The 11,575-nt window shown below is 42.2% G+C and overlaps 1 protein-coding gene across 1 annotated transcript in view; it reads right to left on the bottom strand.

The window, feature by feature from the left end:
- LHPP (phospholysine phosphohistidine inorganic pyrophosphate phosphatase) overlaps window positions 1–11,289 on the bottom strand; it is a gene marked incomplete at both ends in the record, with an annotated part of 15,709 nt that extends 4,420 nt beyond the window's left edge. The window contains 5 exons of the mRNA XM_010076507.1: window positions 3,588–3,680; window positions 4,822–4,885; window positions 8,048–8,201; window positions 8,947–9,134; window positions 11,213–11,289. Of these exons, the coding sequence (XP_010074809.1) occupies window positions 3,588–3,680; window positions 4,822–4,885; window positions 8,048–8,201; window positions 8,947–9,134; window positions 11,213–11,289 (576 nt within the window). The remainder of the gene's footprint in view (window positions 1–3,587; window positions 3,681–4,821; window positions 4,886–8,047; window positions 8,202–8,946; window positions 9,135–11,212) is intronic.
- Between the last annotated feature and the right edge of the window lie 286 nt (window positions 11,290–11,575).

The raw sequence follows: 11,575 nt of genomic DNA, 5'->3' as shown, positions 1-11,575 counted from the left end.
CTTCACTGGGTGACTTCACTTGTCTTTCTGAGGTGGAAAATCTTCCTCCATCATGGTCAGTGAGTGGGGAGGGGATGCCAGCACGGTGGCAGGTCCTCTGTGCCACTCTCAGGATGACCTCCCTCCACTCTCATGCGCCACTAACTCCCACCTGAGCCTTGCAGGTGGCAGAAATGGGAATTGGTTAACTACCAGTAGTTTATGCACTCCAGTATGACCTGCTATAACTCCCATTAAAGCAGGACAATTTGCTACAGAGAGAACTTTTTATGATTATATAAAACTACCGGCACCTTAACATTATTTAGGTTTTATTGTAAAGCTGTAAAAATCATCCACTGTTACAGCTGCTTTAAAACATATGAATTAGGCATTTCAGTAACCTTTAAGATGTGTTATTCTTTGTCATATTACTGAATCATAAGATAGGTCTGCTTACCTCTAAGAGGTTTAAATTTCCAATCTATTAAAGTAACACCGGCAATCTGTTATTTCTAGGCCATTGAGGAAAGGTTAAAATGAAAATTGGACTTCAGGGAGTTTCTCCTATTCTAAGTGCAGGTTGAAAATATCTCAGCAGCAGAAGGCAAAGTCAGGGTCTCAGTAAGAAGCAGTTATCAAGGGAAATGACTGGTGATAACTTTATTGATTAAAGCAGCTTGAGAAATGTAAGACTCGCCACTGTCTAGCGTTACTGTGGTGAGACAGCTGTATTAAAAAGGTATTTTTCATTAGAAGTGAGGTGAAAGAAAATTGTAGTATGTTTTCAAAAGCACAGCTCATCTAAAATGGTCTAATGATGGTATGGATTAAACGCATTCCACAGGTGGAATAAATTATTGGCAAACATTTTATAAAAGTAAAGGCAAGTAAAACCAGTCCTTGTCATTTCAAACGCAGAGCAGTATAGCTCATTCAGGAGACAGATCAAAATGTAATACGGTACACTGCTAAGGAAGTTATTGAACTGAATATACTGAGTTCTTATTATTATGTACGACAAACTAAAACAACCTGCAAATCCTTCTCAAAAGAACATTAAAGTTGCAAAGTCAAGCACTCAAAAGTTGGGAAAACATGTTAGAATTAAGGTAGTTTGTTCCTCCTACGCATGTGCATCATGATCCAGGTTTTAACTCCAGCAGCACAGGATATTTTTTCCATAGTCGAAAGCATGGAGCAACTGCTGCTGTTATGCGGTGGTGTCTACTGCGCTCCTCCTTGGTTAGGCACACACTCCCTTCACCTCCAATCTCTCTGAATACAAAAAAATATACCTATAGACTAGGCATATGACTACAACGAGCTGATGGCATTTAACACTAGAAACTATATGGAAATAAAAAGTCTCTGTCAAAATATAAAGTTAGTCACTAGTGGCACTACGGCAAAGAGCAGAGAATGAATACCTAATCTCTGCTGGGGACAATTACTGCTTTTCTGTACCCAAACCAAATCCTTCTGAAGTTGATGGGAACCACTCACCCAATGGGACCATTTTTGCCAGGTTGGTGATGCATTAAATCAGATTTGTTTCCGGGGCAAACTTTTTGAGAGAGGAGTTCTGGTGTCCTGTCACATCCCTGCAATGATACCAGGGGCTGGCACGGCCTTGACATACTGCAAAAAACAGCATTTGAGGACCACCGCACTGTCCTGCCTATGGAAAAGGCAATGCCACTACACAAGGATAGAAAACCCAAAAAGAGCAGGAAGGAAACACACACCTTCATGCATATGGTTTACACAATAGTATGCAAGGGCTGAGCTTGGTGGTTGTTTTATTTTTTTTCCTTGATTCTTTTTTCCGGCTACTTTTTCTTCAAATGCCACACTGTGTCTGGAATGGATTTTTTGGTTTGTTGGGTGGATGAATGGATTGAATAATTGTCGTGGTTGTACCTGGGATATTATGTTCAAGCTGAGCTATCTTGTCACTGGGAAGATATTGACAAACTGGAGTACAGAAAAGAGCACAGCAGCGGGTTAGCATACAGAGGGACTGAATCACAAGGGAAGCTGCTGAGAGCTAAACACACGGTTTTAGTAAGAGACAACTACTGTAATGATAACAAGTCTGGAAGTAACTGGAGGGAGAAAACATCCAGGAAGGCAAGCAGTTATTTTGGTTGTTAACTGGAGTAAAACAAGAAATAAGGAGACGCAGTTTAAAAGGGAAGCATCCCGAAGAATCCCAAAGGAAGCTGCCTGCCCATGAGACCTACTTGGCTGTGAACGCTGTCCCTAGGGTGCTTACAGAAGCCCAGTTGTTTGGCTCACTGAAAACTGCTCTGGACAAAACACTAATAAACGTGAAGCAAGGGGAAGAAGATGGATTAGATGGCCTACTAGGTCTTTTCCATCTCCCCACTCTATAATAAAGCAAAACCCAAGCACACACTGAATTACAGGGCCATAATTCCATCTCCAGGCTCTAGGGACCTACAAGCCACCCAAACTTCACTCCTGTTGTTTATAATGTCACCAAAACACCCTGATGGAATTATTACGTTGTAATTCACTGCTGTCTGTGACTCATCTCATACTCATCCTTATGTCCTGTGTGACATAACAACAAATCAATAAATAAGATCTGGGCACAACTACAGAGAGGGAAAAAAACATGGGCTGTAGTAAGCAAGCAGGGAGCATCACACACTCAGCGTGTTTCTGGAAAGTGTCATGAAGAGGAGGCTGGGGAAAGAGGTTTTGGGTCACTCAAGTTCTTCCCATTCAGCTAAATTAGAAAATATTTTACTTTTGCCTTTCCCTTTTACTAAAAAAAGATAGTCAGTGTGACACCAAAGGAAATAAATAACATTTTATCTGCAATTCCACCATTCTGCAGCCTCCAGTCGCCAAGCAGACTGCCAGGCACTGGGGCACCTCTCATCCTGTAAGGTACAACATCTTCCATAACTCCTTGGGAAACCGAACTTTTATTCTTTTGTATTGTTTTCTTTAGCCTCCAAATAAAGGTATTTCACAACAGCAGCGCGTGGTCTTTTGAACTATATGGTTTGGGAGGAAGGTTAATAAGAAAGCACGACACAAGACTACAATTAGAAGGAGAAACCGCAGCAGGAGCGGAGGGATGGATGGAAGACGCTAATTGAGTAGAGGTATGGACAGCACAAGTCAGAGCTAAGAGAAACAGACAAAAAGCAATGAAAATACAAAGAGCAGGCAGCCAAAAAGAACCCTCAAAACACAGTAAAAATAATGTCATGTCTTTCAGGAGGGTAGGGGCAGAAGAAATCCAACAGGTTCCCCGCCTACTAACCCTCTTGGTTGTCAGTCCTCTTTTGTCTACTTCACAATATTGATAGAAAGGGTAAACATTTTTTTCCTCCAAAACATTTTAAAAAAATAATTCCTAGGAAGATCCTGTTTCTCTCCATCATACATAACACATTGGGTTTGGAAAAAAATATCTGCATATCCACCCAAAGTTTACCAAGTCCTCCTGGCTACATTCTCTTCAACCTCTTCTATAACGTCCCGTGAAAGACAGCAAACCAGAAAAAAATGCATCCATGGGCATAACCATAAGGTACAGCCAGTGGTCACAGCATCAGAAACCTTACCTGCTCTGGTGGAACTCCCATTTCTGCTAAGGCTGACTCGAAAAACATTTTTGCTGGCTTTCCCACTACCTCAGCTTGGACATCACAAGCATACTGGAAAAAAAGAAGAGAGAGAGGCACATAAAAAATGCTGATGTGAAAAGGATTTCTTCAACTCCATCACTCCGGTCAATTGTATAAGAAGTATGTGATCATTGATTTTTGCCCTTAAATAACACAATGGATTAGCGGGTGAAGGTGAATATCGAAGAATTTGGAATTTCTGTCTGGCAGGAGAGAAAGTCCTCCTGAAACATCTCAAGTTACAAACCTGTCACATTCACCATCACAAGAGCAGTCTTCAGACTCAAGTTCCAGTATCACTCATTTTTGTAAGAGCATCGCTCTTAAAGAAATAGCAAATACCCTTCATATGAAATTATCAAAAGTACTGGAGAGCCTTAAAAGATGTAGAGGGTTTCTTCACCCACTTGGCGTATTAGTAATGATTCAAGTGACTAGCCACATTTGAAAAGTGTAATTTTCCTGCAACTAAATATTAGTACTATGCTGAAAAGGTGTTTCTAGCTTGTTCCTAGACTCCTCGAAGCCTGAACTTATCTGGGAGGCAAAACCCTTCCCTGAAGCTCACACAGATACAAGAGAATGTGCTGCAAGCATATGTTATATCCACTGTCTTCTGCACTTGTATACTACCCTGATTTGCTTCATTCTCCGCAATCACTGTGTATTTTTTTATCTCTCTGCAAGCCTATAAAAGTAAGAATAACTCTTCTCTCACCCTTAGGTGGCTTATCTTAATCACACAGAACTTAATCAGGCTTAAAAACAAGATTGCACCTAGGTCTCTTGCTGAATAAGGGCCTTCTCCTGTGCAGTGTTAATGGCAAGAGCTGTGTTAACAATGCTACACCAAACATAAAACGGACCTTCAGTTTCTCTTGAGTATCTTGCAGACAATATTCCATGTTTTTCTTTTCTGACTCCTTCTTTCAAGGGCCTCACTTGCAATAAAGGTACCACAATGGCAAAAGTTCACTTTTTAAATACAGAAAAAAAATGAACAAAGAAAAAAAATTAATCCACTCATCTTTCGAATGCAGCAGATGAGTATCAATCTGTGGAAACTTCCTCCACCAAGGTGAGTAATTACAGAAGATGACCCATATTTATACCAGTTACACTTTTAACAAGGTGCACAGAGCAAGTAAGCATAATGCAAGCTATAAAATACCTCTAATGCCTTCATATATGCTCCAACATCAAGTTTCAGACCATCGGTTTCTTTATAGTAGCGTCTGGAAATGAAAGCGATAAAGTTCCAATGAAATGGCAGTTAAATACAAAGAAACCACATTTTATTATTTCTGGGCCCATACAGATGTCCATATGGCTGCAACAAAAAGTCAAGTCATCAGAAACTCCGGAGCCTTAATTTAACACCAGGAATTAAGTAAAGGACAGGCTCAGCATCGTGCAACGCCGGGAAAAAGATCTCAGAGCGGATGCCCATCTGGCATCTGGGACGCAACTCCGCTGGTTCAAAGGGATTTCTTGAGCTTTTATCAGGGATGAACTTGGCCTGCATTTTATTGCACAGAGTACTAGCTGCTTGCAAAGAACAGCAGTTAAATTGCTCCTCCTTTATTCAGTGACCCTTTGTAGATACGAGATGAGGGCTGGCACCAACCAGCAGCTGTAACACATTCTTTGGTGTATCTGGAAGGGGAACTCAAACAGTTGACCATCACTGCTTGCCACCAGCCTCCTCTACGATGAAAGCCAGGACACTGTTTATCAGGACTAAGAAAGCCCTCCAAGCTAAATTTTGTTCCTTTGAAAATGTTCCTATTGCCACGGAGCTCATGAAATTAGTATTTTTACAGGGTTTTTCTGGAAAAGCAATTCACACTAATGCAGGTCTTCCGAGCCCTCCTGATCAGAGCAAAGACAGGTTTCTATATGACAGGAAAAAAAAAAGGTGGGATGAGCAGTCAGTTAAGATTTTATGCCTTATTCTTCTGCCATTTTCGATTATTCAGCACAGCCTCCCTTTAAAATGACCACTTGACCTTTGCTAGAACAGCCATTAACCTTCTATAGTCTAGCACAAACAGCTTAATTTTCTGACAGTGGCATGACAGAAGAAATTACAAAGCCAATTCCCACTCTCAGCCCAAAACAGATGCTAAATGTAAATCACTCCATTTTCAGGAAGAGGCCATTCTGCTTCAGTGACTCTGACACTTTCCTTTTCCATGGAATGAACTAAAACTTCAACCAAAATCAACCTACCTCCCCAAGGCAGGCCCCCTGTTAAGGTCCATCCAATTGCACTGATTCTGCACGTTAAAAACGAAGCTGGCTTGTAGCTGGTTTCACCCTTCTGAGAAACAGTAAAGGGTTTTCAACTACATTGTAGGATCAGAGCGTGAGTGTCAGGTATGGCAACACAACAAGATTTAACTGCTCCTTCCCACTGGTAAGTTTTACCCGGCTGGATCAATAACGCACCAACTAAGAAGGGTTTTCATGCCCATTACAGTCTGTTGAACCACTGAAAAAAGTTGTCACTACAGTTTCCTCGAGCTAAACATGCGTAGTCTTTTTTAAGCCCGTACATGGCACAACAGATAAGAATAACTCCTTCAAGGCCGTTGGGATTTGTCATTATTCAGTGCTGGCATTAATAACCTCCTGTTTAAAATCTCAGAATACATCTAACTGAACTGTTTTTAGGAAACATTCAAATCCCCTGGCAGGATTTTTCCTGCATATGAAAAGAGGAGGTTAAAATTCACCTTGAATGTTCAGAGAATAATTAAAAATATCTTTTGATATTCAAACTACCAAAACAATTGATCTAACAGTTCAAAAACACAGGTGCTTTTGCAGGTCTTCATCATACACACCAGCCCAATGATTTCTCATATATCCTCGGGCTCTCCCCTTAGGTCTTCTTGGCCACCACACTTTGCTCACAGCTAGAGGAACATCTACCTCCATCCCCAACATAGTTCCAGTGGAGTTTGTACATTTTAGAGTTTCTATACTAGCAACTAAAACCTCCCTTGGCTTCTTATTCCTCATATATAGCAATCCTCAAGCCACCAGCATGGAAGTGCTCCTGTAGCTACGCCATTTTCACACATACGAATCAACCTGTAGAGATGCTAACACCAACCTTCAGAGACAGCATCTTTAGGTACCGCTCAAACAGTAAGGAGTCATTTATGTCACACAGGCCATTAGCCACATCCACTATCATATCCCAACCATTACAAATGTGGGCAGGATTTGAACCTGGAAAAAGAAACCTGGCTGACTGTTGGCTGAAACACGGAATTTTTGAATCACCTGATCCTCCTCACCATTAGTAACTTTAGGATGCTGGAAAATCAAACTGCATCCCAAATCCACACCAACAGCCCTTGGCCTGTTGGGTTCTTTGGTTTGTTTTGGGTTTCTTTCACTATTAAAAATAATTTCTTTTCAGTTCAGACAGGAACACACAGTTACAGGCAGTAGATAAACCAACAGTTCTCATCTCAGAGATCTTCAGAAGCAAAGACAAAAAGACAAGCAGTGCCTGTAACCCTACAGGCCTCTTGCAATACTCACTCACTTGGGGGACCCACACATCAAAATCCAAACTCTCCATGATTTCTGTGGGGTTTTTAAGAGGCTCTCAGACTTGCTCTTAAAGCAAGAAAAGTCCTTTTCCAGGTGGCTTACAAAACTACAGCTATTTAAACCTCCCACTGCCACTCGCAAGTGTGGATCATCAAGGTCCAGCTCACTCTTGAACGCTGACTTTGAAGAGTTGGAGACTGGCATTTGCTGTGCTTACACACCAGGGCATCTCCAGGTTCTCTACAAGCTGCTACAAATCCTCCTCAGAAGAGCAGCTGTATCTCTCACCCTCTAGAACTCAAGGAAAAACATCCACACAACTGCTCACTCTGCACTGTCTACAGAAAAAAGACTCACAGATGAAGCTCAGGAGATGCCTCATCCAGGCTGTAGCAGCACAGAAACCCAACCGATGAGTATTTTCAAAGTCAGCTGGAGGATTCAGCATGGCACGTTCAGTGACTGCCAGTCCCCTTAGCAAATCTGCATCAGCACAGGACTGAACTGGGTGGGGCTCCTCAGGAGCATCTGTATCGCCTTCTTTTAGAGACCTACTTCAGCGTAATCGCCTGTTTTCCCCTTATACCCCTAGAAAGACCACAAGTGAGTGACTCAGGACAGGAGGCCACATTAGGTGACTGAATTGAGGGTAATTCATTTACAGATACCTGAGAAGATCAGCCTCCCAGTCCCGACACAGTTTAACTGCTTAAAAGTTGGTAGTGTGAATGCCCACGTTGATATCTGGCTTCCATTAAGTACAAAGATACTGGGGGAAACTGAAAAATATAAAGACTAGAGGAAGAAACAAACAGTGCTTAACTCACCCTCTTCCAAGGGAGATCAAAACAGGCTTCTCCAATCCAATCAGAACTCGGAAGGCTTCATTAAGGTTTGCATAGGTGAAGTTTTCTGCTGCATCTCCGATAACCACGCAGTTTGGGTTTGCTTTATCGATCTCATCAAATTCAGGGACAAGATCTACAGAAGGAGGAAAAAAAAATTAAATCCACAAATCCCTTACCCTTTCAGATCCCATTGGAACTGATATTTTTCCCCAGATTTGTGTTTCCCTTCATTCATTCTCCAACACATTAAAAAAAAATAATCCGAGTCTGAATCAACTGTTCTCCAGACCCCTTCTATTCCTGCCAGGATCCTGCTATTCATCTGTCCTACACCGAAGGGCAAAATGAACCAATTCCTACCCTCGCCTTACGTCACCTCCCGCTACCCACGTCTCAGTTCTATCTCAGCCTGTTATACCCAGGCACCTAGACCCGAGGCAAACTCCAGGGTAATTGAATTAAACTGTGTAATAGCAAGGGCAGGATCACCTGCTTTCTCTGCGTCCACTCTACAGAAGAAAACACTTTAAACTTAAAACCTCTGCCGTGATAACAAAGGCAATGTAATGTCCTGTGAAAGACCTCACCTATCTCCTGGTCTCTGCGGTTAAGCAGCAGACTCTGTGCACTTGCTGATCCGCAGCACAACTTGGTGCCTTCCCTGTACCACTCACTAAGATCTTGCCCAGGCCAGACCACTAAGGTTTATTTCCAAGCCTCAAGACTAAAGAAAAAGCTTTTCCCACTAGGAAAATAACAGCTGGGAGCTCTTTTCCCCATGAGTTATGGGAATTCACTGCTCTATCACAAACACCCACATCTCTCTGGGCTGTCCCCACCCCCCCCGTGTCCCAGCATCTCCTGCAGCGTTGTCCCACCGTTGTGCACGAGCAAGTGTGGCCTCAGGCTGCGCTCCTTTAAAATGCGGCACGCTGCTGGGGCTGGCGCAGTGACTTCGGCCACGGAGATGTCAAAGCCCATGCCCTGGAGCTTCTTCACAAACTTCTCCCGGGTCGCTTGGGTTTCGTTAGTGCAGAATCGCAGCTTCAGACCAGATGCTTTGATCCTGTTGAGCAGAAGCGACAGAGGGGTTAAGCAGACATAGAAAAGGAGCTAACAGTATCAAGCTTTGCTGTCCCACACCTAACCTGGATAATTACAATAAAAACGCAAAGAGGAAATGCCAGAACAGGAGCAGGATCCCTTACAATGGCCAAGACATGCCCAAAAGATATCGATTCTGGGCACTACAGCCACAATTGTCACGTGCAGGGCTCCAGCCACAGCACATAACTGCACTTCTAGAGCAAAGAGCTGAGCTGAACATGGCAGCACAGGCTCACACTCCCTCCACACATCAAAACAAACCCCAAATCCAGTTCCTTTTCTTTAGATCGGTGCACTGATGTAGACACACATGACCTGAAGGCCCTGCACAGCCATGAGAACAGTACCTGGTGTGATGCCACTGGCTGTTAGCGTTTTAACTTGGATTTTCACCTTTCCACTTACTGATCTGCTGCTGCAGTGACCAGCTGGAGGTAACAGCAAGGTTTTGCACTTCTGCAGGCTCCAGGCAAGAGGCCAGCCAGTTGCATCATGCTACAAGAATGATGCTTATATCAACACAGGGCTGGCTTCAATCACATTTATCATTTAATCTCTAATAAAACACCTTGTGTTAAGGTGTTTAACCAAAGCTGCTTGGTGATTAATCCTGAAGAATACCATACTTCAACTGATTCATTAATAAATGTTTACAGGTACATATTTTTTTGGCTTCTCAAGGGAAGAAAACATGACCCCAAATATATTAAAATACCAAACTTTTGCCAGTTTTAGTGTGAATTTGTACATCATGATCTTTGAGGACCTGAGCTAACACAAGTTTAGATACCTAGGTAAGTTAGGGGCCAGGCTTATGAATTCTTATTAAAATATTATTACTTTATGTTAGGATGAAAAAGGACTTTTCTACTAGGAAAGCCAATGCAAGACAACAAAAAATGGTGGGTTGCTTTTCCAGGGACAATGAACCCAGTTGGTTGGTGTTTACACCAAAACCACCTCAAGGTAATGCAGCCAATGACAAATTTCAAAGGATTCTTCGAAATCTGGTCCTGACCCAGAGAGCCCCTTCCGCTCATTAGAACTACATGCCAGTGTTGTCTTCAATCGCACAGGTGATTCATTTCTTTCTGATTATTTGTCTTTCCTAATCATAGGTATGTGAATTATCAATTACACTTAGTGGTTAATTGCCCTTCATAAAGATAGCTTTTCTATTTTAAATTAGGCAGTTAATATATTGTAACTAATAGCATCCACTTGTACATTATAAATATATCTTCATTGATTGGAGCAGTGAATGTGAGATTCACTCACGAGTTAATGAAGCAACTGAGTGAAGAAGTGCAGGGAGTACCCAGGGAATAATTATTGTTAATGAATTATGATGTGACCTTCTCAGAACAATGAACAATTGGTGGGACAGTGGGATGACAGCATTCCACATCTGTTATTCGAAACACGGTTTCAGCTGTAGTTACAAAGCAAAGCAGCATAATTTGGATACGTAACAAACTTTAACAGAGTGTGCTGTGGTCAAAAAAAAAAAATCTTATTGTAAATGTAAAACCTATCTGCACACTCCTAGGAAAAAAAACCCATGATTCACGACTGCCTGGAAGCAGAGATTTGTTGAAGAAGAATCTGTATTTTCTCTTCCTAAAGGTCAAAAAAATGGAATAACAGTAACCGCCAGCCTGCACAGACAAAAATATGTGCCCTCACAGGTCAGCCTGGTGAAAGCAAAGACTCGGTTTTCCCATACTACGCATTTAACTTCCTTCTCAGAATTTTAGATGAAAAACAGAGTCACACTTCTGAAAGGCATGACCAAAGGGGAAGCAGTCTGGACGCATCCTGGGCTGCTTCACACCTTCGCGGCCACCAGCAATCACCAACTCAACAAACGAGCTCAGGAAATGCTTAGTTACAGACGAGGTCTACAAAGAGTTAGGTCAAGCTGGTCAGAAAATGAGACTGCTGAAAGATGAAAAGCACTCCCAAAAATATCCTGGAATGCTAAACAAAAGAAAAATCATCAAGAACTCCAGAGAAGACTTATTTCTACAAAAATACCTTTTCAATGAGAAGCCACCTTTTCCTTCAAATTCAGCATCTCCAAAAAGACCCTCTGCTAGCTCTCTGCGAAATCCCTGCACGATACAGTCACATTCACTGTCACACGCATAATTTTACACACACCAGGACGAATCCATCCCTCGATGCCCAGTATGGGACCGTGAGCGGAGCCTGCAGACTCAGAACACATCAGCAAACAATTATCAACTCAGAGCTGAAATAATTTAGGAGAGCTTCTAACAACAGCTCTACGTGGGGTTAATCCTGACTCTGCTCATGTTTACAGCAAAACTCTCCTTCAGTTTTCATGGTTAGGTTTTGCACCAGGAGGAATTAAGAGAGACAGATTGAAAGTCTCGA

This window comes from Pterocles gutturalis, unplaced genomic scaffold (genome assembly GCF_000699245.1).
Source record: "Pterocles gutturalis isolate BGI_N339 unplaced genomic scaffold, ASM69924v1 scaffold35303, whole genome shotgun sequence".
Lineage (NCBI taxonomy): Eukaryota > Metazoa > Chordata > Aves > Pterocliformes > Pteroclidae > Pterocles > Pterocles gutturalis.
The sequence above is the reverse complement of the archived record's forward strand: the minus strand, read 5'-3'. Positions and strand labels throughout refer to the sequence as shown.